This window comes from Diceros bicornis, chromosome 3 (assembly GCF_020826845.1).
Source record: "Diceros bicornis minor isolate mBicDic1 chromosome 3, mDicBic1.mat.cur, whole genome shotgun sequence".
NCBI classification, from domain to species: domain Eukaryota; kingdom Metazoa; phylum Chordata; class Mammalia; order Perissodactyla; family Rhinocerotidae; genus Diceros; species Diceros bicornis.
Genome location: NC_080742.1, coordinates 82,121,638 through 82,144,451, shown reverse-complemented (window position 1 = coordinate 82,144,451; position 22,814 = coordinate 82,121,638). Strand labels below are relative to the sequence as shown.

Here is a 22,814-nt window from a genome sequence, read left to right as displayed (position 1 = left end):
AGTACCAGTTTCCTCATCGGTAAAATAAAAGAGCTATTCCAAATGGACTCTAAAGTTCCTTCCATCTCAATCCTATCATCAATAGTTTAATTCAATGTTCAAAATCTTTGTTTTCAAAATTCAGGGGAAGAAATATAGGCTCTTTTTAAAAATAATTTCTAAAAGAGTCAATGACAAGAACAGTTTGGAAAAGTGCTTCAGCTGGGGAGAATCAGGAGAATAAAACCTGATTCATAGAGTCAACATCTAGGAAATGAGTAACAGAAAGCTCTCAGGGAGGAAAAAAGGACAACAGGAGGCAGCACTCAGAGAATTGATAAACTGGAAACAGGGAGACGCAATTTGCTGGAGAGTTTCTACACTCAAAGACGCATTAATTTGTGTTTCTGCCTTGTCTAAGGAAGACATTTTGGGGAAAAGGCCCTTTTTTGTTTATTAGCATAGAAACAACGAAAACCTTCTTAAAGATGTGAAATCAATCAATTGCAGGAAGATATGAACTGCAGGATTTTGAAGTTAGCAAAATTAAAGAGCTGGAAGAAATGTGACCAGTTTCACGGACGCTACACAACACTTACACCAACGCAAGGAGCCAAAAAGACTCACAGTCTCCTGCTCTGTGAAGTTATCAAGGAAACAAGTTTTCAGGAAGATTCAGAGTTGATAGCAAAGGAATACTAGATATGCCCAGATTTGACTTTCTGTAAGTTTGGTCTAACGGAATCATTTTTATTACATTTTTTTCTTCTGATTACAAAAGTAATATACCGTTTGGTGAAGGTAACTTGAAAAAAAACCAATCAACTGTCTTTGAATATTTCAAATATCTAATAAAGCCACATATTTTAAAAACAAATGAGTGGAATATTCATGCTTTTACTCTGGATCTCGATCTTGGAGAAATTTCTGTGTACTCTGATGTAGAAGATCATTGGGGGAAGATGGGATATTGGGGCAGAGAGAGAAATCTCCTGAAACCTGCAAGTCTAACTTTCGGAAAGAATGAATACATTGCCACCAGTGAACACCTGGAGTCAAATGACAGCCTAGCCCATACACCTCCCAGGAAGAATGACGGAACAAGGTCCACTGCACAGAGCTGCCATTGTCCTGAGCGCACAGGGAACCAGTTCCACAACCTGTAAGAATCACACTTTATCTAATATCACTTTATATAAACAGAGGCCATGCTCTAAAAACAAAAAGAATGTGCGGAAATAACTTAGAAAATAAATCCTGACTGGCAGTTTCACTCTTAGTGAAAGTATGATTTCTTGTACTGTAATCTAATTCCTGTCATTTAATTTTTCATGTGTCTTACCTCCACATGCTAACTACAAACTTAAAATCTCACTTTTGTATGCATTCCTCTTGTGCCTAGCAGTGTGCTAGCTGCACATTGTAGCCCCCTCCCCAACCACAAATGTATATACAAACTCACTCACGTTAAAAATAAGTTGACTGAATGAAAAGCACTTACTTCTATTTCCATATGAATACAGCTTGCTAAACCATCTCTTGCGATACCTTCTACGGTGTCCCTACTTAATCCGTAATTGTGATTGCCATAATTAAATGTCAGAATGAATTTCCCCTGAAATTTAAGAAGTACGAAGATTTTCACATAAGAGCTGCCATAATGGAATTTAATATAAATAAAACTTGATGTCTTACTTTTATATGATTCCATAAAACATACAAATACTAGCAATTATATAAGAATGACAATGGGTTCAGGAAACTTAATATCGAACTCTGATAGAGAAATTTATGCAGAATTCCCAGCTGGCAAAAAAAAATTAGGCTCTTGGAAATAATCTGCTGACAAAACGTTAGAGGAGAGTGAAAGTACTAGGGCTTATGGCAGAACAGATCATTTTGCTTACTTACCCACTTCCTGTCAAACCTGCACCATAAACCTTCGTTATTGAGAGAGCAAAACTAATAGTTCACCCTTTGCCTCAGCCATTTCAGCTATGCCAGCAAACCAGGTAGCCCAGGAAAAGCTTTCATCCTCAAAAGCCTTGTATTCCCAAATAAGCCTCAAGGCCATGAATTACAGGGGCATCCTAAAACCTTTGCATCCTGAGATAAGCCATAAAAAACAGATTCATCCAATTTTTCCTTACAAACATAGCTTTTTATTGAAACTGCCTCAAAGTTATTCAACAGAACTGTTGTGTGCCCATAGTCATTTGAAGCATTTATACTGCCTTCTCTCTGTATTCTGGAAGCCTAGTTCTTCCAAAAGCTATACTGCTTTGCAAAAAATGCAAGTAAAAACACGACTCTCAAAATTGGCTGACTTTTTCTTTGACAGTATTATATTTATTAAACCACCAGATCTAATCTAAACAGGGAGGCTGATGACAATAGAAGGAATAAAAATGTGGACAACCTTCACAACTCTGACTCCTCATACACATAAGTTTGAAATAAATAATGAAATGAAAACTCCCAAGGCTGAATCCAATCAATTGAATCCATCAAATGGCAGCAGGACCATTAACAACAGTAGCAGTTAGGAATCTTTTATGCTATCCTGTGCCACCTGGCCCCAGATGTTCTGGAGATCTGTGGGGATGGGAGACAGGCTATCTGTCAGGGGAGCAGTGTTGGAAGGCCAGGAGACATAGGGTGTCTCTCGGGGTGCGGTGGGTCTCTGGAGGATGTGTCTGCTGCGGGTGATGAGGAAAATCCACACACTCCCATAATCAAAAGAAGTTTGTCATACTTTCTAAAGTTAAAAACTCAACAATAAATACCCCTAATATTTTACTCCCTCAATGTCATACCTTCTTTGTTCTATGGAATAAATACTGTGACTCCTTTTCTTTTAATATACATATTATATCTATGTAGATAGGTAGATATCTAAATCTCCTGTCCGGTATATACTTTATCTTGCTTACTGTGACTCACTCTGTTTTCAAAATGTGTATCTGAATCGCTTTTCAGATCCTATGAGTCTATTTACTTGGGTGTACAAGAGCCTCCCTCTGTGGATCCCTAAACATTTTCTGAAAGGCTGTAGGGTTGGGAGGAATCTTGCACTGTATTACTAATGTATAGAAAACAGGCCCTATTAAACTGATTTTTAAGAATTGAGATGAAGTGATCCCCCAGCTCCCAGGTGGTGATACTCCTTTCGTTTCTTCCTGACTATGGATTTCTTAACAAAAAGCAATAATCATTGCAGAAACCTCCAGATCTGTGGTCTTATTTCCACAAGAATGGAAGAGTCTCCGCAGGTATATGACTGTGTATACATCCTTAAAAAAAAAAGGTTCATGTGTCTACGGGCACTTGGTGGTGGGGGGATGACCTGTGTGTTGGGGGCTGGTGAATGTATATGGAAGGGTGTACGAGTCTATGCGTGCTGTCAGAGTGGGTAGGTGTGATTGTCCACAGTAGGTGTGCAAGGTTGGGGTATGCCAGGGTTGTCTGTTGGTCGGGGGCAGGCTGTAACTGGTGGCGGCACAGGCTGTCTGGGCGGGTGTTCTATGGAGAGGGGTTCTGTGTACAGAAGGCTGAGCGTGTGGGCCTGATTGGCGAAGATGACAATGTGTCATGAGTTTATAATCTCTAGGTTTGTCTCTCTTCATGAAACACTCTCAAACTCACTTTAAAGAAAAGAAAAGGAAATCAGAAGTGAAATTCAAGTTGAAGAAAATGGCATTATATTAAAGCAATATAGGTTAGCAGAAGCAGTAAAAATGAGTACTTCTCAAACACATATGGATTTTTGTAGAGGGAGTAAAAACTGTAAGACTAAAGATAGTATAGACGTACAGTGATTTCTTAGACTAGGAACTGAACCAGACTTACTTGATTACAGATCCGATAAGGTATGGAACATCAGGGGAGCATATGGGGTACTGAGAACAGATGAACTGAACCAAGAAAAAAAATGCCTCAGACTCTAAGAAGAGAAATTAACAGTAATTTTGGGAACTAGTTGTCTTTCAACCCAAAGAGTCCTAAGAGAATGCTTCTTGCTAATATCAAGACAACTCCTCAAACCTCTCTATTAAGCCTTTCAGAAATATAAGCACCCAGAGTACTCTTGATACATTAGCTGACCTGCCAAAACACAGCCCTAGGAGAGAAAATTATAAAGGATTTCCAAGATGTTCTTTTGACAAGGTTAGAGGGAAAATGGCCTAGGGATTACAGCACTTTCTCAGTCGGGTTTCTCTGTGCATGCAAGAGAAAACATGCACCATGTGTAAAGCTCGTCATTCTAAATTAAACTCATAGAAACTGCAGAGCCTGCGCTTGAGTGTTCCAGTTATGTACAGCGAGGTATAAGCCAGGTCCATTATTTGCGGATGGTGGACAGTGAAGGAGGGAGGAAGGAGAAGTGGCGGGGGTGTAGCTACAAGAGCATCACTGGTTGGATGGTTATTTTTCACAAGAAGAAACATAGACCGGTCCTTAATCCAGTCCTTTGCAGGCTTCAGAAAAAAAATACAAGTGGTGCAGGATTCATTTGGTGGAAGAAAGGATGATAATATAAACAAAATTAAGGTCCATGGTGAAGAGAAAATAAAAGGATTACAGATTCATCAGTAGTGATGAAGATCTGAGATACTTTTTCAGTTTAACTGAAGGCATGCGTAAATATGTATTGATATTAGCATGTACTTTTGACAGAAAAAACACACTTGGGTATGAGGATTCCCTTTGTAGGTAAAGGCCAAGAAAGAAGAAATAAATTGTTTTTAAGAAAATGAACTCAGAGATGAGGGTGTCGTGAATTATTACCAATAACTAGATTATCAGGGTTTCAGGGGGGAAAAAACTGAAGCTGAACAAGATTGCCCAGAGCTCCTATGAAATAGACTAATGCAGGGCAAGTACCCTCACCTAGTAAGGACACAGACCTGAAAGAAATTAGGAATCTTCTCCAGTCTGGTAGCAGCGGCTTCCATCTGCATTAGTGAACTGCCTGGCCTCCAGACCCAGGACTTCTCAAACAAGGAAGTTACGGTGGGAGGTTAAGGCTGTACACGTGTCCAGGACAGACCAACTTAATGGGACACACCATGGTGAACCAGTGCTTAGAGTCACAACAATTAGAACCCGCCAGTGATGGCAAACAGAAGGAGGGTCTCTGGACAGAACACTCCAACCCTAGGAATGCTCAATTCACAAGCTTCGTGCATCACATCAGGTCTGGGAGAACTGTTTATCTTGAGTAAAACCTGACTGATAACAGCAGCACCTGATAAACACGGATCACAAGAATTTTTTGTAGAGCTTTTACTTCTATTTTCTTAAAATGTCTACTCATTCAGTTTTATTGGAAATTTGCAATATTTTCTCCAAGATCATAAAATAAAGCAGCATGTGAACAATGATGTATTAAGTGGTTTAAGGAAAAAAACAACTCAATAAGAATACCTCTCTCATAACAAATACAAAATTTAATTATCTTTTTTATCACTACTTCCTAATATTTCTACCAGAGAACATGTATTGCTCATGTAATAAAAATAAAGAAGAACATTCTTACCATGTTCAGCATTTCATCAAAAACTTCTTGAGAAATAAAATGATAATCAACTCGATCCCCTTCTCCAAAGTAAGGTGGTCTTGTGGTGTGACAGGCCCTGAAAACATAAAATAGGTAACCTAATCTGTTTCTATTACCTTGAATTTCAAAATGGGAAAGGTTTCGGTATAAAGTATGTTTTAAACATTGAAATTGATCCATGAATCATAAATCATAAAGTGACATAATTGTGAAAACCCTGTGGTTTTGAAGAGTTGGACTACATTCAGCCGCTATTCTCTACAGGGATTATACAAATTTTAGATTATCAACACCAAATTTTTACTCATTGTTATTTATCATCTTCTGAACCACCTCTTCTGCTATCACATAATAATACTTTAAGAAGTATAACAATATTTATTACTCTTAATTTTCCACCCAAGTGTTTTCACGTTCTCTCTGATCTACAGGCATTTTCTTCGTATTCTCCTCCTCATTCCTCCTCCCAGCTGGCCCATTTGTCTTTCAGGACTCAGTTGAAGTGTCACCACGCCTAAAAAGCCTTTCTTGATCCCCTGTTGCTGGGTTATGCATCTCTCCTTTATACTCCCATAGCCTCAGTGCCTTCTGCCAATTGCATCCGAGTTCCTTGTTCAGGAACCCATCTCCTCTGTTGTTTGAGGGCAGAGACGAGCTCAATCCGAGGCGCTGCCAGTACTCATCAATACTGTGCATGAACCTCCTATGGGAATCTGTGATTCCAACGTTGAATGGAATTCTCAACTCAACCAGAGAGGCCTTCTCTGACCGCTGTCTGAAACAGCATTTCCAACCCACCCCCTACACCTGCAACTACTATCACCAAAACTGCCTTCTTTTATCTATATATTAGGTTTTTTCCTATCTTTTCCAGCAGGACATATGAGTCATGAGGAGAGGACCTTATCTTGTTTGTCTTGTTGGCCATTGCATTCCCACTACCAGGCCCATAGTAGGCATTCACTAATATTTGTAACATGAATGAATAAATGAAACACGTGCAGTGGATAACAGCCGCAATGAACTCCATTTTAATTTTATTTATTTATTTTTTCCCCCAAAGCCCTAGTAGATAGTTGTATGTCATAGCTGCACATCCTTCTAGTTGCTGTATGTGGGATGCCGCCTCAGCATGGCCAGAGAAGCGGTGCGTCGGTGCGCGCCCGGGATCTGAGCCCGGGCCGCCAGCAGTGGAGCACGTGCACTTAACTGCTAAGCCACGGGGCCGGCCCAATGAACTCCATTTTATAGACGACTATAAAAATGACTTGTCTGAGGCCACAGAGCAGGCCAGTGTCGGTCCCAGAACTAGATGATGGGGGTCCCAACTAGTCCAGGACTCTTGATCTCATACCATTCTGACTTCCTAGTGTTAAGTTCTGGGAATGCAAACTGATTTTTAGATCATCTTGCAGTTTTAAATTAGGAGATGAGAAGAGCTAGACATTTGACACGTTATTTCATTTATTCCTCATAAAAACCATGAGGTAGGTGTTATTGTTTTTATTTTACAGATGATGAGACCAAGGCCCAGCAATTAAGTAACGTGACTAAGTAGCAATGCCAGGATGACTCCCAAGTCAATTCCTTTTAATATCACACTCAGAGGGTAAAGTCGTCACCTTAAAAGCCTGTCCATTACAAAGTCAAAGACAAATTTTTATAATTCACTCCACTGTTCCTGTTCCATTATAATCAAGAATTAGCTATACTAGCAAATTCTAAGGTCTTAACATCACATTTAAATTGTATACTCAAGAAAGAGAGCATGTTCTAAGAGAAGACTGTCAAAACACCATGACATTTGCTTTGTTGTGTGAATACCCTGGCATTTCTTCACACCCCTTGGCAGCGACCTGAGACTTTCTGTCCACTGGTGTCCTTGACAGTCAGGACAGATAAATCAGTGACTTGGCATCCTGTGCTGCACACCCTTAATATAGCTTTTACACACAGTGTGGAATTTGCATTTCTCAACAAAGGGATTGAGCGGCAGGAATTTTTTCAGAATTTCTAAAAGGAAGACAAAGCGAAGAAGCAATTTGAAGCTTCTAGGCAGGTAAATAAAGAGATGGCTTCACTGATGTGGAGAAAGCTGATGACAGAACCTGTATCCTCTGCGGAACTTTCTATTAAGAAGGACTTACGATGACCTGAGGTTTTTTGAATCTGTCATCCAATTTTCACATATAGATACATTCGTTGTGTAGTATGCTGCCCAAATATGAAGATCTTAAAAAGGAAATATTTCATAGTGAAAGCAATGTTTCACTAAACTAACTTAGAAAAAAATGATGCCAAATTGTAGACAAAGAAATTTGGGCCATCACCTTCAATACCCTTCCTCTCCCCTGTTTAAATATAATTTCAAATGTAATTTCAATTTCCATGAGTTTATTATTTACTAATTAATTTACTAGTTAAATCATGGTAAATTAGTTAAATCATAGTTTATAATGGGAGCCATATTCCCTGTTTCACTTAACAGACAAAAGAACTGAGTTAGAGATTAACCCCAGACTACAACATTGCTCCTAAAAGTCTCAGGGTGAGTTTAGACATTCTAAAGGCGAATTCACTGGCCAGCAGTCATCGAGGACCCTAACAAACCAAGCCCAAGGAGAGGAGCAGATGATCAAGAGAAAAAGGCGTCTGGAAGGCCAGGCCAATGAGAGAATGTTAAAATATCCAGGCAAACATAATAGGAAGAAAAGATGTCTAACAAGGGCTAGCAGGTGGATGAGGAAGTAGAAATTTTTTCAGTTTGATTCAGAAGCATGCAGATTTAGAATTTCAATTCTGGACCAGATTGTCTCAGGAAATAATGACCCTGTTACTGCAAATATTTAGGCAGAGGCTTGGCTGTGAGTGCATCTAAATTCAAGCACATTGTAGCACGCCATGTTGTTAGTAAGTGAACTCTTTCAATGGGTATCCACAAAGGCCAAGGTATTCGTAGGGCACTTGGTAGGCAAATTAAATTGATCTGAATGCCCAGTGCAAATATATGTCAATAAATTGCCAGACACGATTTAAGAGATCATGAACACAGAAGATTCCGGCACATACTGTGTCTGAGTATCAAACTTTAGGAAGCCACTACTCTGTTCACTTTCCAGTAACCACACACCACTTTCTAACTCCTGCCATCATCACCTGTCACCATTTCCTAACTGGTCTCCTTGTCTCTAGCCCTCCCTCCCCAAGCCCTTTCCCAAACTGCCGACAGATGCACTTCCTAAAATGCATCTGTGGTCATGACACGATTCTGCTTAGAAGCCCTTTATGATCAAACCCCTATCCATCTTTTTGGTCTTATCTTCTGCCATCTCCCTTCATCCTTCAAGCATAGTCATACTACAGAGTGTACTTCCAGTGAACAAATGTGCCTGTTGTTCTTTCTGCCTGGAATGCACCCCCCACTCAAGCCCCACACCCTACTCCTCTTTTACGTCTTCTATCACAGAGGCTCTTTACTTCCTCATCACAGCACCCACCAAACTATCTTGTTAGACAGCATTTACTTATCTAAATCTCATCCTAGATTATAAGCTGCCAGGAGGACAAGACCCGTGTCTGTCTGTTTTACCGTTTTATAACCGGCACACAGCACGTGGACAGTGCTCAATAAACGCTGATTGAATGAACAAATGAACCGTGCAACTAGTTTGTCACGTCTGTATAAACAGACATCAGATTAGACTGTATTTAGGTAGCTGTACCTCATACCATCTCATTTAGCTAAATAGCTGTGGGCTTTTACTGCACTGTATTATAGAGCTAAAAGTAAAATATATTTAGTAGTCAACACCACGAAAAAGGTTATGAAAATAGAGATTGCTATAAAATAGAGATATAAGGAAGAAGAATCAAGTTTTTCTTTCATGACCATTCAGGTCACTTTTGGGACCTCCCATCTGGAAGATGAACAGGCATGCCAGTATTTTGTGTTTCCCTCATCATCCATCACTCTTTACGAAGCCACTGATGTGTGTGGTAATATTGACGTGGAAATAAATAGAGAGACTTTGATGGCAGTAAACGCATATGTCCAGGCCATTTATAAATAATACAAGAAAAGAAAGAACATCCGACCTATTTCTAAAACCAAGAACAAATAGTAAAATCAAAACCTAAGACAAGAGCAAATCTCTCAGGCACACCAGTACTTGCTATACTATCAAGTTATATTTTTAATATTTATAGATCTGGATATGCAAGTTAGCATGTGAATATTTCATTGAATGCCTTGTTCTTGGGTCAATGCAATTTAAAAAAGAGGACAAAATACCAGGAAAAATGAAATAAATAGGAGGGAAACAAAAGATTCAAGCAAATGGCAGAGAAAGTGCCTTTGTAAATGCTTATATGTTGCATGATAAGACAGTATTCATGCCTTTTTTGCTTTTCATTTAATTAAAAATCAATAAAATTTATGTTGGATAAAGAATAAAATAAAATAGAATCTAAACAAGAGTAATGAGCTGCCCCTGAGGATGTGCTTTGGTTTTATCATTTGTTTTAATTAGAAAGTTGCTGCATATAATAGTAGTATTATCTTACTTTCTCAATGCATAGAATTACTAGCTACTATCCTTCTTGATGCGATGCTATGATCTTTGATCCATGCCCTGATGGAATTCTTAGAATGATCTGTCATTGAACAAGCCCTGAGTTCTGTCTCCATGAGGATGCCAATGAACGGTTGGACGATGCTATTGAGCCTGTCTGTGAGGGAGGTGGGCGAGTGAGTGGGCAGTTGGAAGTGGGGGAGCCAGGAGTATCTTTCCATTCACCACTAATACTATTCAGAGGAGAAAAATAGCAATGGTGGCAGTAACAGTGTAGATATGAAGCTAATTTTAGGATTTTGTTTTGCCATCTTGTGCCTCCACACTAATGACACACAACACCAATTATTGAAGATCTGAGTTCCCTACTAGATTACAAATTTCATTATGGAAAGGACCTCACCAATCTTGTTCTCACTGTATCTTCAGGGCCTAGCACATGGGAGGAACTCAATAAATACTTAGTGAAAGAATGGATGAGCAAATGAATGAATCCACCCTTCTCTCCATATATCCATCAGCAGAGGTTGGGGAAAATCGCCTATGCTTCTTATCACAGTAATTTCCCATTAAATGTTCCATGCAATGCCATTAATTCATTCATCCACTCACTCACTCAATCAGTTATTCATTTAACAAATATTTTTGATGCATGTATTAAGTGCCTGGTCCTGTGCAGGGCACTGAGAACTCAATGGTGAGCAAAGCTGACATTAGTTCTTTCCCTCACTGGGCATACAGACGAGCAGGGAAAACAGGCCTTAAACAAACAATCACGAGCCTAACGGATAAGCATTCTACTAGGGGAAATACAGGACTTAATGAAAATGAATAATTAGGAGGCTTATCCAGGTGAGAATGCAGCATCAGACTGGATCAGAATCTTAACTCTGATGATCACATCCGACCCTACGTGCCTCAGCAGTATATACCACAACAAATATGAAGGACCAGGCCACCAACCATTTGCAACATAATTGGTACCAAGATGTGAAAGGAATTCTAACCAGAGAAAGCCTTGATTCTCCCAAGTCACTTTGGTTTGCTAAAAGGTTCCAGGTTTACATATTAGCACAACAGTCAGGATACACTCTTTTGCCCTAGTTTGACCTTCCATTCCTTGTGTTCCACTTATCTTTTAAAACAGATTCAGTACTCCTATATGAGCATAATGGCCCTCCATATTTTTTATTTTAATATTAAGTTTTAATTTAGTTTTGTTACTTCAGGGTTTTTAAAATATATTAATGAATAAATTATTCTATAGTATTTATATCCTAGAGTTGTTCAAATGAAGGATGTAATTTTAGATATCTAAATAAATGGACCTATTTAAAATAGTATTTACATTGTTTGAACACGTGTAGTTTAAGGGAAGGAATTTTTCTGTAATAGCATTCGAAAATAATTTGCATTTATTTTTCTTGCTGTCCTATGCATCTTTGCAGCCACATCCTCAGCTCACTAACAAACACCACTAATCTGAAAGAGATTTCTTTGCCATACATAAAAAATACAAGAGGAAACCAGTTCAAAAGATTTCAGTGATAATTTGAAATCTGATTCCCAGAAACCTTTAAAAAGTCTGTACATCCAGCCGAAGAATTTTTTGGATGGTTCTAGTTTTTCGGATATTTTCTTCTATTTTAACTGGGTCATTAGGGAATCATGCAGCAAAATATTTGCTCCAGTAAACTGAAAGTGTATTGAATGCTAACCTGGGGACAAGGGAAGGAACACTTTTGCTGCCCCTTTCCATTCTCCTCCTTTTCCTTCCTCCTGAAATATGCCTTAAAAAAGGCAGACCTGTGTGGAGACAAAGCTGAGGTGCTGTCAGTGTGAGTGCCAGCAGAGACTAGGAGAGGCTGTCACTGGTGCACAGACTCACCCATGACACATCACAACATTGTGATTCATGCTGTCACACCGCACGGCAACAGAATGAGCCTGCGTTCCCACGCCACTCTGCTTAATGAGAAACGTGCATTTTCAAACCATGGAGGATGATCTCGGCTGGCGATGAATTAAGTTAAACATTTGGAGAATTAAAGTAAAAAATATATATGTTACACAGTGTATATCACGGTGTAACAAACAGCAAAGAAGCTGATAAGCCTTCTATGGAAAAAGTGTATAATGGCATGGATGAACCATGTTTCTGTTCTTGTTTTTTGAGGGGGGTCACTGCCATATGTTTACTGTCTGCTTCACAGAAGACAAAATATTTTGTTTCTTCTTGCTATTTGTTAAGTTCTTCTATTATTAGAAGTATACTTAGCAATCATCTCTACCACATCAGTTAGAATGACACGAGAATCAAGATTCCTAGTCATTCCAAGACCAGGTAATCACACTTATCCAATACTATCAATAATGCACCTTCAAAGACTACAACCCTCATGGTGCGCTATCCTTACCAAGAGGTAATATTTACCAAACATCCACTTTTAGCTCAGCCATAAAATGTAACTTAAATATTAATTTGTTTAACTTGCTTAAAATTAATAATCAAAATTAGCAATATCCAAGATTTTACAGCCTTACCAGCCAATAAGCAAACTTACCCGTATCTGAAGTAACTGTTAAACTGTCTGCAGAGGCGGTGAGCGAGTTCTCGTTTCCCACAAGCCTGAGGACCAGCTAATATCAACATGGGGTAAGGGGCATCCAGACTAGGAAGAGTGCTGTAACACAGGGCAGAGCAGTGATGGCCTATTCTAGTCACACATACAGCATGTTAACCGCATCCAGTGTGCAAAGTGTCTGTGTCACAATCACAATTAATTCAGTAGACAAGCACTTGCTATACGTAGACACTGTATAGAAGGGAAGTCCTCCCTTCCACAAGCAAGTTGATTATAATATGCCATAAATAACATTCAAAGCATAAACAAAATCCAAATACATGTAAATTTACTTTAACAACATTTTTAAAAGGAAAAGTATGGTAAGATATATCAGTTCTTGGTTGATAAAGTAGTCCCCGAAGAACTTCAAAATGAAAGAAATAAGATTGCCCTGTGAAAGTTAAACTTTAACATCCATACCTATTAAATTAGAACACAGATATGCAAAGAAAATGGTAATAGCTAAAATTTACCTGAGCAATTACTATGTGCCAGGCACTATTCTAAGAATCTTACATGCATTACCCCATTTAATTACCACAGGAAGCTAATGAAAACGTTTCTATCATTATCCCCATTTAACACATGAAGAAACTGAAGTCCAGAGAGGTTAATTAACTTGCTCAAAATAATAGCTAATAAGAAAGAGCTGATATATAAATCTAGGCATGGCTTCCGGGCCTGAAAGACTGAACTAAAGAATGAATTTATTAATAAAATGTCCTGCAACATGCTGAGCTGAAGTGTTTGGACTCCACTCTTGACACAAATTGCAGAAATATGTAATAAAATGTAATATCTCTTCAAAACACATGGCTGAGGTGTAGATTCTATGAAGAATGGGGATGGTGGCAGCATAATTTTTCAATCTCTCTGAATGCCCACATAAAAACAGAAAAACTCGAGAGCAAAAGCCCATGGTAAGTATGTACAACAAAACCAGAGGAAAAGGTATCTTCATGAACCACAAACCCACAAGACTATCACAGTGCTGGAATTTGTGTAGGAGGAAGCAATGGGGAAGCAAATGACAGACCTGAGACCAAGTGAACCCCAAAACAGCCAATGGGTATCCCATGGAAAGCAGGCAGGCTGAACCTGTACATGTACAAAAACTTGTACGTGAATGTTCATGGCAGTTGTATCTGTAATAGCCAAAAACTGGAATCAGCACAGATGTCCTTCAAAAGATGAATGGTTAAACTAATTGTGGTGCATCCATATCGAGGGATACCACTCAGCCATAAAAAGGAATGAACTAGTGATACACCCAACAACTTGGATGAATCTCTGGGGAATGAAGCTAAAAAGAAAAAGGCCAAACCCAAACAGTTATATACTATATGATTCCATCACATTCTTGAAATGATAACATTATAGAGATGGAGAACAGATCGTTGGTTGCCAGGGGTTAGGGAAGATGAGAAGGAGGGAGGTGACTGTGGCTAAAAAGTTGGAAGCACAGGGATCCTTGTGACAAAACTCTTCTGTATCTTGACTGTAGTGGTTCTCATATGAAACTCCATGTGTGATAAAATGGCATAGAACTAAATGCACACACGAGTACATGCAAAACTGGTGAAATCTGATACAGCTGGTGGATTCTATCAATGTCAATGTCCTGGTTTTGATATTCTACTACAGCTATACAAGATATTACCATTGGGGGAAACTGGGTGAAAGTTATACATAGAATTTCTTCATTACACTTGCTGTTCAATTCACATTACACCTGCATGTGAATCTAAAATTATCTCAAAACAAACTTTTTTAAAAGATTAAAAACAAAAATATTTGAGGGCAAGTGACAAATATTGAAGATAGGCAAAGGAGATCTTCTTCCTGAAGAAGAAAACCAAAGCAAAGAAACAGAACAAATATTAAAGAGTGTAATTCAAGAAAACTTTCCTGAAATAAAAAAATAAAACAAAACTATACATTGAAAGAGCACAGAGCATACCCGAGACTATTAGCCCAGAATAACTAATATCAAGACATAGTCTAGTAAAATTACTGGACTTTAAAGAAAAAAAAATTGTTCAGCTAGAAAAAGAGAACACATGACTTATAACAAAGAAAGGCAAAGAAAATTAAATGGTTATCAGATTTTTGACAGCAATGTTTTGCACCAAAAGAAAATGGAGTAACTTCTCTATTATACTTAGGGAACAGAGTGTGAGCCCTGGAATTTATGCATAGCAAAAATGACTTTCAAGCATAAAGGGCAGAGAATATTATCAACAAGCAAGAGTTCAAGGGATATTGATCCCATAGCCCTTCCTAAGGAATCTACTAGAGAACAAGGTTCATACAACCAAAGTGACTCATGAGACACCAATAGAAGGGCTGGAAGGGAGCAATAAATATGCAGTTATCCATAGAACCAAGACTAAGTGACAGCCAAGGAGAAAGTGTTGTGTGTGATGGATATATGTTCTGACAATATAAACATAGTACACTATTTTTAAAATAGGGTGATTGACACTTACATGAAATATATACAATAGGCAAATTCATAGAGACAGAAAGTAGATTAGAAGATACCAGGGACTGGGAGTAGCAGGGAATGAGGAATTATTCCTTAGTGGTTGCAGAGTTTCTGTTTGGGGTGACGAAAAAGTTTTGGAAATAGATGGTGGTGATGGTTGCACAACATTGTGAATATAATTAATGCCACTGAACTACATATTTTAAAATGGTTAAAATGGCAAATTTTATGTTATATATATTTTACCACAACAAAAAAGAGACAGGTTAATGGGAAAAGCATAGGCAGGACATGTTTTTAATGATTTCAGTAGTCATGTTGGTGTTAGTATTAGTATTGGTATTCTAATACCATTGTGTAATATGGGATTTTAAAAAAGACTAATTATGGAATATTCTAATCCATCTTCCTCTGTGTCCTTGGTGTGGGAGAAAAGGAAATACAGATGTAATAGAGAGGAGGTTAAATAAAAGCTCAACTGTGTTCCTGAAACTGAATTGTAAAGTATCAATAAAAATTCAGAAGGTATTTTATCATCCATCTATAGATTGATACAGATAGATCTATCTAGATACGGATTAGACACAAACAGACTGAATAGATGAAGATAGATAGGTACAAACAGACAGGATAGATATAATAGATGGAAGTAAGGAAAGAAGGAAGGAAGTGGGGGGAGGGAGGGAGGGAGGAAGGAAGGAAGGAAGGAGGGGAGGGAGGGAGGGATGAAGGGAGGGAGAAGGGAAATATATTCCCAGCTCTGTCCACTAAAAGGCCTAGAAATGATGACCAACCCAATAGTAATGATTATCACTAGCACCCAGATTGTGATTGAGAAATACCATTTCTCACTAAACAAACCAGGGCTTCTTAGTGAAATGGCTGCTTCCAGAGTTTGGATAGGACTTGTACAAGACGAGGCTGGAGAACCTTGTCATACCAGAGAACAAGAAAGCTATCAATGACTACTAGGCCAGAGTCAAGGGTCTGCTGTGTCACTTTAATATTGTATCCTCACCCCAATCATACCAAGAGAGGGGGCAGGGATTCCCCAATAATGTAAAAGTCCCAAGGCCAAGAGTCAGGGTTCCTCTCCTGGAACCTGACTTCTGGGACTGCCCGAGAGCTGTGTCCTGGCGCAGAGTGGAAAGGGCAATGGCAGACCAGCTCCCGCCTCCACGAGTTTTTCACTATGAACGCTGCTCCATCTGGAGCATTCAGGGCTGCACGGCTATTTGTTCTTGTCTGCCTGACTGCCAGAAATGATAAAGAAACACATGTTTATGAGACTGCTGTAAATTTCTTTGATACATATTTTTATATAAATGCACTCTAAAGCATGAAACAACTAGCAATCTCATAAACCAGAAAAGAAATACAATGAGGACATAAATGCCCTTCTTTTAAATCAAATGTGCTTTTCCAGATGTATGCAAATAAATGGTAAATCATTTCATCTAGAGGGCTACCATAAATATATAAAACTGTCAATGTCTATATTATTAAGTTACACGTAAAAAAATCATGTCCTAGATGCAAAATAAAACATTTTGCTCTCTGTGCCATCCACGTGAAGCTCAGGAGCAAATACCACATGGAGAAGCCATTTATAACCAAGAGATTCTACAAGCATTTTTAAAATGTCTTTGGGTATCGATAGAATTTCTGCATTATACTTATAGCATAAATGGCCATCTGCTCCAACAGATTGTTTAAAAAGAAATGGAGAAACCGTGGTAAATCTGGCTTCGAACTTGGAGGTGAGAGACTCTATTCATGTGTTCAACCAAGCTGGGCGACTTCTCCCTGCTGTGCTGACTGCAGCTCAGTGCAATCACTAGAAAGGCTATTTCAGGTTCCCTTAGGCTAGCTGGGCTTCCTTCTAGAAACTCTCTAATAATCTGCATTCATGGGATGCTCTTTGGCAGGACTATCTAGCATTCACTCGCAGCTAAGGAAAAATTTACAAGGGATAGAAATCATCATAATTCTCTGTTAATGAGGCTAAAGTCTGTGGTTCTATCCTACAGCAGAAAAGTTGACAAACTTTCTCTTTTTTTATTTCACTGTCCTATGTCACAGGCTAGCCACCATTTGAAGGGCCAGATGAAAGAGGGAAGATGAATCCAGTCGTCACCTACACTTGGGAAAACCCAATGAGTGAGCCCCATATTCAAGCATGTGATGAAAACACTATAAATGAGACAACACATCCTATCAAATAAAGACCCGACCCCTTCCCTCAGAGCAGGTGAGAAAGGAATGGGTCACAAAATAGAGGGCTAGGGAACTTGAGGAGGTTGTCCTGTGCTTGCCGCCCTGAGTTCTATCTACCCTGCGGACCCCTAATGAATACCTGTCAAAGATCCTCTGTGGCTGCATCACGCTGTTGACAACATGCGTCAGGTGATCTTGGGCTGCGACCACTTCCGGCGGAGGGTCATATTTATTCACTGCCGCAACCTTTCCAGAATTAGAAATGCAAAAGGAAAACAAATCTCATTTCTAAAAAGAAAACAAGGCTTAGACTCTCTTCAATAAAATATTCTACACACACAATCAGTATAGAAATAATTTAACACATGCTCAAGAATCTTTGTGTTCAGTCTTATGTCTACTCTAACTTTCCTAAAGCCTAAATAATGATAATTATCTTAAAATATTGAACTGGACCCCACTGGTCCCCTACTTCTTTATATTCCCCATAAAGGGAATTTGGGAGGGAGGGAAAAAGCAAAAACAAAAACAAAACCTCTAAAGTCCAAGTTTACTTTTAACATAGTAAAAATTCCAACTTTTAGTATGAGAAGAAGGAATAAAGTTCACAGTTCTAGATTCCAGGTAGTTGATACTGTAGAATTATTTTCTCATGCCATCTCACCAGGAACTATCTGATTATCTCAAATTCTACCAAAACCTCCTCCTCTTTTAGCATAACTGTCTCTGTTCAAAGATATGGGCCTTTTCCACATAACATACAGTTCTCTATCCCCTGTCTTCGTCATCCCTCTAACTACATTATCCTCACTACCACACCTTTACTTAATATATGGGTTTAAATTTATTCCTTTCATAAAATGTTAAAGGGGAACAGAAATCTAATAAGTGCCTTTGCGTGCGAGAATAATAACAGACTGGCATCTGTAACTATTTTTAACCAAGATTTCAAAAAGGCATTTATGAAACGGAACAGCTGCCTCTCTACATATTTATACCTGTTTTCATTCCCATTTCAAATTTGCATCCAGTGTAAGAAATCCCTCATTAGTGGAGATTTCAGCTGTCCCCGGTCACTAAAGGAAGACAAAGTAGCCACCACAGGTATGGTGGGGGAGGCAGGTGCTAGCATTCAAGGTCTGGTTACTCTGGAAATGTGTGTCCAGAGGAATCATTCTCTTAAAGAGCAGAATTAAGGATTTAAATTATCAGAGTAGTGATTTATTTGAGTACCTTTCGATTATATGGTAGAATGAGATTATATTTCATTACACAAATGAATTTTTAGAGTAACGCAGATAGAATCACACACCCTCCAAATATGATAGTTATTCAAGTTAGACTGCCATGATGCTGCCGGCCTACGTAAATGGAGGACTGCTTCTGTTCCCACTGCCCATCTTTTCCCTGTACCAATAGTACGGCTTTCGCTACATGTGTGTTGACACTCAGCTTTGCAGAGGGTTCAACAGACAGATCCCAGGACAAGGAAACACTTCCTAAATAATTAATTTACATATTGTTATGCATGTCATTTATTGATTATGTTGGTCCTGCAGCAGGCAGCATGAGCTCTTGAGCATATTAACTCATAAACACATGAAATGATATGATTACATACCTTTTCTTCCACTTGAATCTTCTTCTGATCTAATTCTGTTAATCGTAGTAGCATAAAAATTACGAAGAACCAATATTCAGATTTTTCCTATTCAAAATATCAAGAGGACTATTCAATTGCCTTTCTTTTCCCAACTTAACAAGCACCAGCGCTCTACTTCCATGAGCGTAGGTCTTCCCCCTACTACTCCTGTCATTCCCACACACACCCCCTCATAGGCCGCTACCTTTTCACGCTTACCAGTCCCCTTATACTAACAACTCAAATGCAGACTGTGCCTTGTAACTTACAAAGTTCTTCACATGTGATCTTGTTAATCTCCCTGGGAGATAAGCAGGACAGATATGATTAACATCATTTCTCAAGAGAAAAACAACTAAGTCTCAGAGAGGTGAAGCATTTCATCTAAGATGCCACGGCCCGTGATTCAAACCCTATCTTCTAACTCCAACGAGTTTCACTATTGCAAATAAGGAAACATTATTTATTATTACTTTGTCATTATTTATTTCTTATTACTTTGTATTATTTTGTATCACTCATTATGAATTTGTTTTACAATAATAAAATAATATTCACTTACAGAATAAATTCTTTATTACTCCCAACCATCTGCTGTGTTAGAATCATCTGGGTTTTAGAAATATAATTAAAGTCTTTTGTATTAAGAAGCTACATCTCTTTGGAGAGAAAGACATTAGTGGATGATACATTTTATAGATGAGAATGCACATGAAATGAAAATACAAAGGTGTCTTTTTTGTATTTCAATGTGTAAATGGGGGTGTGTGTATATAAATGAGTTAACATGTGTGAAAGCGTTTGTGCTGTTTATTTATGCATACGCTCAAACACCCTCATGGATCTGAAATGGGAGGTGACACCCACTTTAAGCCCTGCTCCTTTCTTTCCCAGAGGTGCTTTTAAATTACTTGCCACTATTCTCATACAAAGGATTGTTTTTATTTTAAATCTTATTTTTAATTTCTGATTTTGGTTTTTCACCTGTCCAGACGTGCTCATCAAGACACCCGCAAAAAGAACGGTACTCAGAGATACATACAAATTCAAGAGTCTATGGAAAGGCAAGTGAAGAGTAGACGTAGAAAAGTGGAATGAAGGACAAATGGACAAAGAGGGAAGGACAGAGGCCAGAAAGAAAGGATCTATCAATGGAAGGAAAGAGAGAGGCTTGAAAAAGTCATGGATCTTTGAATCCCAAGGTGAAGAATCTGTAAGAAATATATTATTTTTTTCTATAATCATTTTACAACAATATCAATTTCACAGCTATATCCAGACAAATTACATTAGGTGTCTAATTCTGGATTTTCTTTCCCCTGTTAGAAAATGGGAACCATATTCTGTCTACACCTCTGGCATCGTGCATTCTGTAATGTAAAAGGACATTGCTCCCCAATCTCGATAGTTCCCGCCTGTAATCTTTATTACCACCTGGGATGAGTCACAAATGACCACACAGAGTAGGTAACCTCAGGCTTTCACTGTCACTGATAGTGGTGCATAGGGGCTACTCTGCTTACCGTTCTGTTTCCTAAGAGAGAGAGAATGAAGATAAACACACTGTCTTCACATTCCTGATGTTCTTTATCAAAAGCATTTCTTGAAGAACAAGAATTCCAAGAAAGTCCTCATCCCCCTCCCCCTGATATAAATGATCTCTCACCTGAATTGGATTTCTTAAAAGATTGAGAACTCGAAGGAGAGGTAGATTTTCAATGTATTCTATTTCACCCAGCTCAGCAATCTGTTTAATCAGAGAAACAAAATATCACCAATAGACTAAATGCACAAAGATAATAGAAAACAATATGAGAGGAGCTACTTTGGATCCTTTAAATTCAACTTATTTTAAAAATTGCTCTGTTGAATATCCAGCTTTTTAATGAGAATTCCACAAAGCTATGCAGAACAAGGGAATTATTGTATTCCCCTTCAGTAAATGTGAACACACACATACACATTTTCTTTTTTCCCCCTCTGGCTAGAGAATGGTGAGGTATTCCTCTTCTCAGCCATGTTTAAGACAGAAATAAAATGGTATTTAGAATCAGAGAAACAGTACCAAAAATGCATGCCAGGGCTAGCTGGCTCTCTCCACCGCTAATCCTTCCCAGCCCTCCAGTTCCCTAGTCTCCCTCCCCAACACTGCTTCTGCTGGCCTGGTTATTTGGGACTGAGGAAGCCTTCTTACTGCATTGTACATGTTTAGCTCTATCATTTTTTCCATAAGAAATAATTATTTTGGAGGCCGGCCCGGTGGCATAGCTGTTAAGTGCGCACACTCCGCTGTGGCAGCCCGGGGTTCAGATCCTGGGCGCGCACTAACGCACCACTTGTCAGGCCATGCTGTGGTGGCATCCTATATAAAGCAGAGGAAGATGGGCACAGATGTTAGCCCAGGGCCAATCTTCCTCAGCAAAAAGAGGAGGATTGGCATCGGACGTTAGCTCAGGGCTAGTCTTCCTCACAAAAAAAAAAAAGAAAGAAAGAATTATTTTAAGGAAAGATATAAATGGAAAATTATATGATGTATTTCTTGATGGTGGTGTTACATGGGTGTTTACCTTAAAATTTTCTGTTAAACTGTAAATTTACGTTTTATACTCTTTTCTGAGTAGGTTGTTTCACAACTTTGACTTCGTAGGGAGGGCAATTTAGTTGGCTCTTTTTTTGCCATTTCCTTCTAGGCCATGTTCTCCAAGCCTCACCATTAGACCTAAAGGGGCCTGTTAAGGCTTTTTCTTAAGATAGATAGATAGATAGACAGACAGACAGACAGATATATTGATTCGTGAAATAACAACACTAAGATTCAGAGAAGTAAAATAGCATTCTCTAAGTAACTCCTAGACCAACATCTTGCTTCTAGAAGAAAGGACTGAGGTTATAATAGAGTTAACATTTTGGGGATAAGTTTTAAATGCTAGAAATGACATCGAATCTAACAAGGACTATAGAGTAGAGAGTGACAAAGGTCCCCAAATCACCAGCTGATGGTAAACATTTGCAAAAGAACTTAAAAGAGACGTGCAAATGATCACGTGAAAGTACAGCAATGTTTCAACAGCTAAAACCAAGTAAACAATACTGATGAAAGTGCTACCATTAAACAATCTTCCTAACATCAAATTAATCATACGAGAAGCAACAGCTATGCTATGTTTCTTTCAAATGACAAATTTTCCATCCCTAATACACAGTATTCTCAGCTGTACTGGAGAAATCTCTGAGGAAATCTTTGGATGGCTCAAAGAATATTTCAAAGTACTGTTGGTTGCTCCCCAACCTGCCCAGTGGGGAGCCAGGGAATTATGTTATTGTTATAGACCCAATCGTTGCCAAAGGATCCCCCCTTTGGGACACGTAGCCATTTTTTTTTAATGAGGTCTCTTTAACATTTAAAAATTAGAAACTCCTGGGGCCAGCCTGGTGGGGTAGTGGTTAAGTTTGCATGTTCCACTTCGGCAGCCCAGGGTTCGCAGGTTTGGATCCCTGGTGTGGACCTACATACCGCTCATCAGGCCATGCTGTGGCGGTGTCCCATATACAAAAAAATAGAGGAAGACTGGCACAGATGTTAGCTCAGGGACAATCTTCCTCAAGCAAAAAGACGAAGATTGGCAACGGATGTTAGCTCAGGGCCAATCTTCCTCACCAGAAAAAAAATAATATATATAACCTCCTTTCTTCACTTAATGTGCCCCTTTTTCCTTAAACTATTTCAAAA

The 22,814-nt window shown here is 38.8% G+C and overlaps 1 protein-coding gene across 7 annotated transcripts in view; it reads right to left on the bottom strand.

The window, feature by feature from the left end:
* The window catches only part of LRGUK (leucine rich repeats and guanylate kinase domain containing), a 109,808-nt gene that overhangs the window by 51,907 nt on the left and 35,087 nt on the right, over positions 1-22,814 (bottom strand). For 6 of the 7 annotated variants that reach the window (XR_009216762.1, XM_058530256.1, XM_058530264.1 and 3 more), the window contains exons 8-13: positions 20,751-20,831; positions 19,064-19,150; positions 17,582-17,688; positions 12,675-12,794; positions 5,519-5,615; positions 1,481-1,594 (exon numbers count right to left, since the gene is read on the bottom strand). Coding sequence is in view for 6 of the 7 variants with exons in the window: in XM_058530256.1 (XP_058386239.1) it covers positions 1,481-1,594; positions 5,519-5,615; positions 12,675-12,794; positions 17,582-17,688; positions 19,064-19,150; positions 20,751-20,831 (606 nt within the window). In the remaining variant the exon portion in view is untranslated. The remainder of the gene's footprint in view (positions 1-1,480; positions 1,595-5,518; positions 5,616-12,674; positions 12,795-17,581; positions 17,689-19,063; positions 19,151-20,750; positions 20,832-22,814) is intronic. The other variant, XM_058530248.1, reaches the window with a different exon arrangement.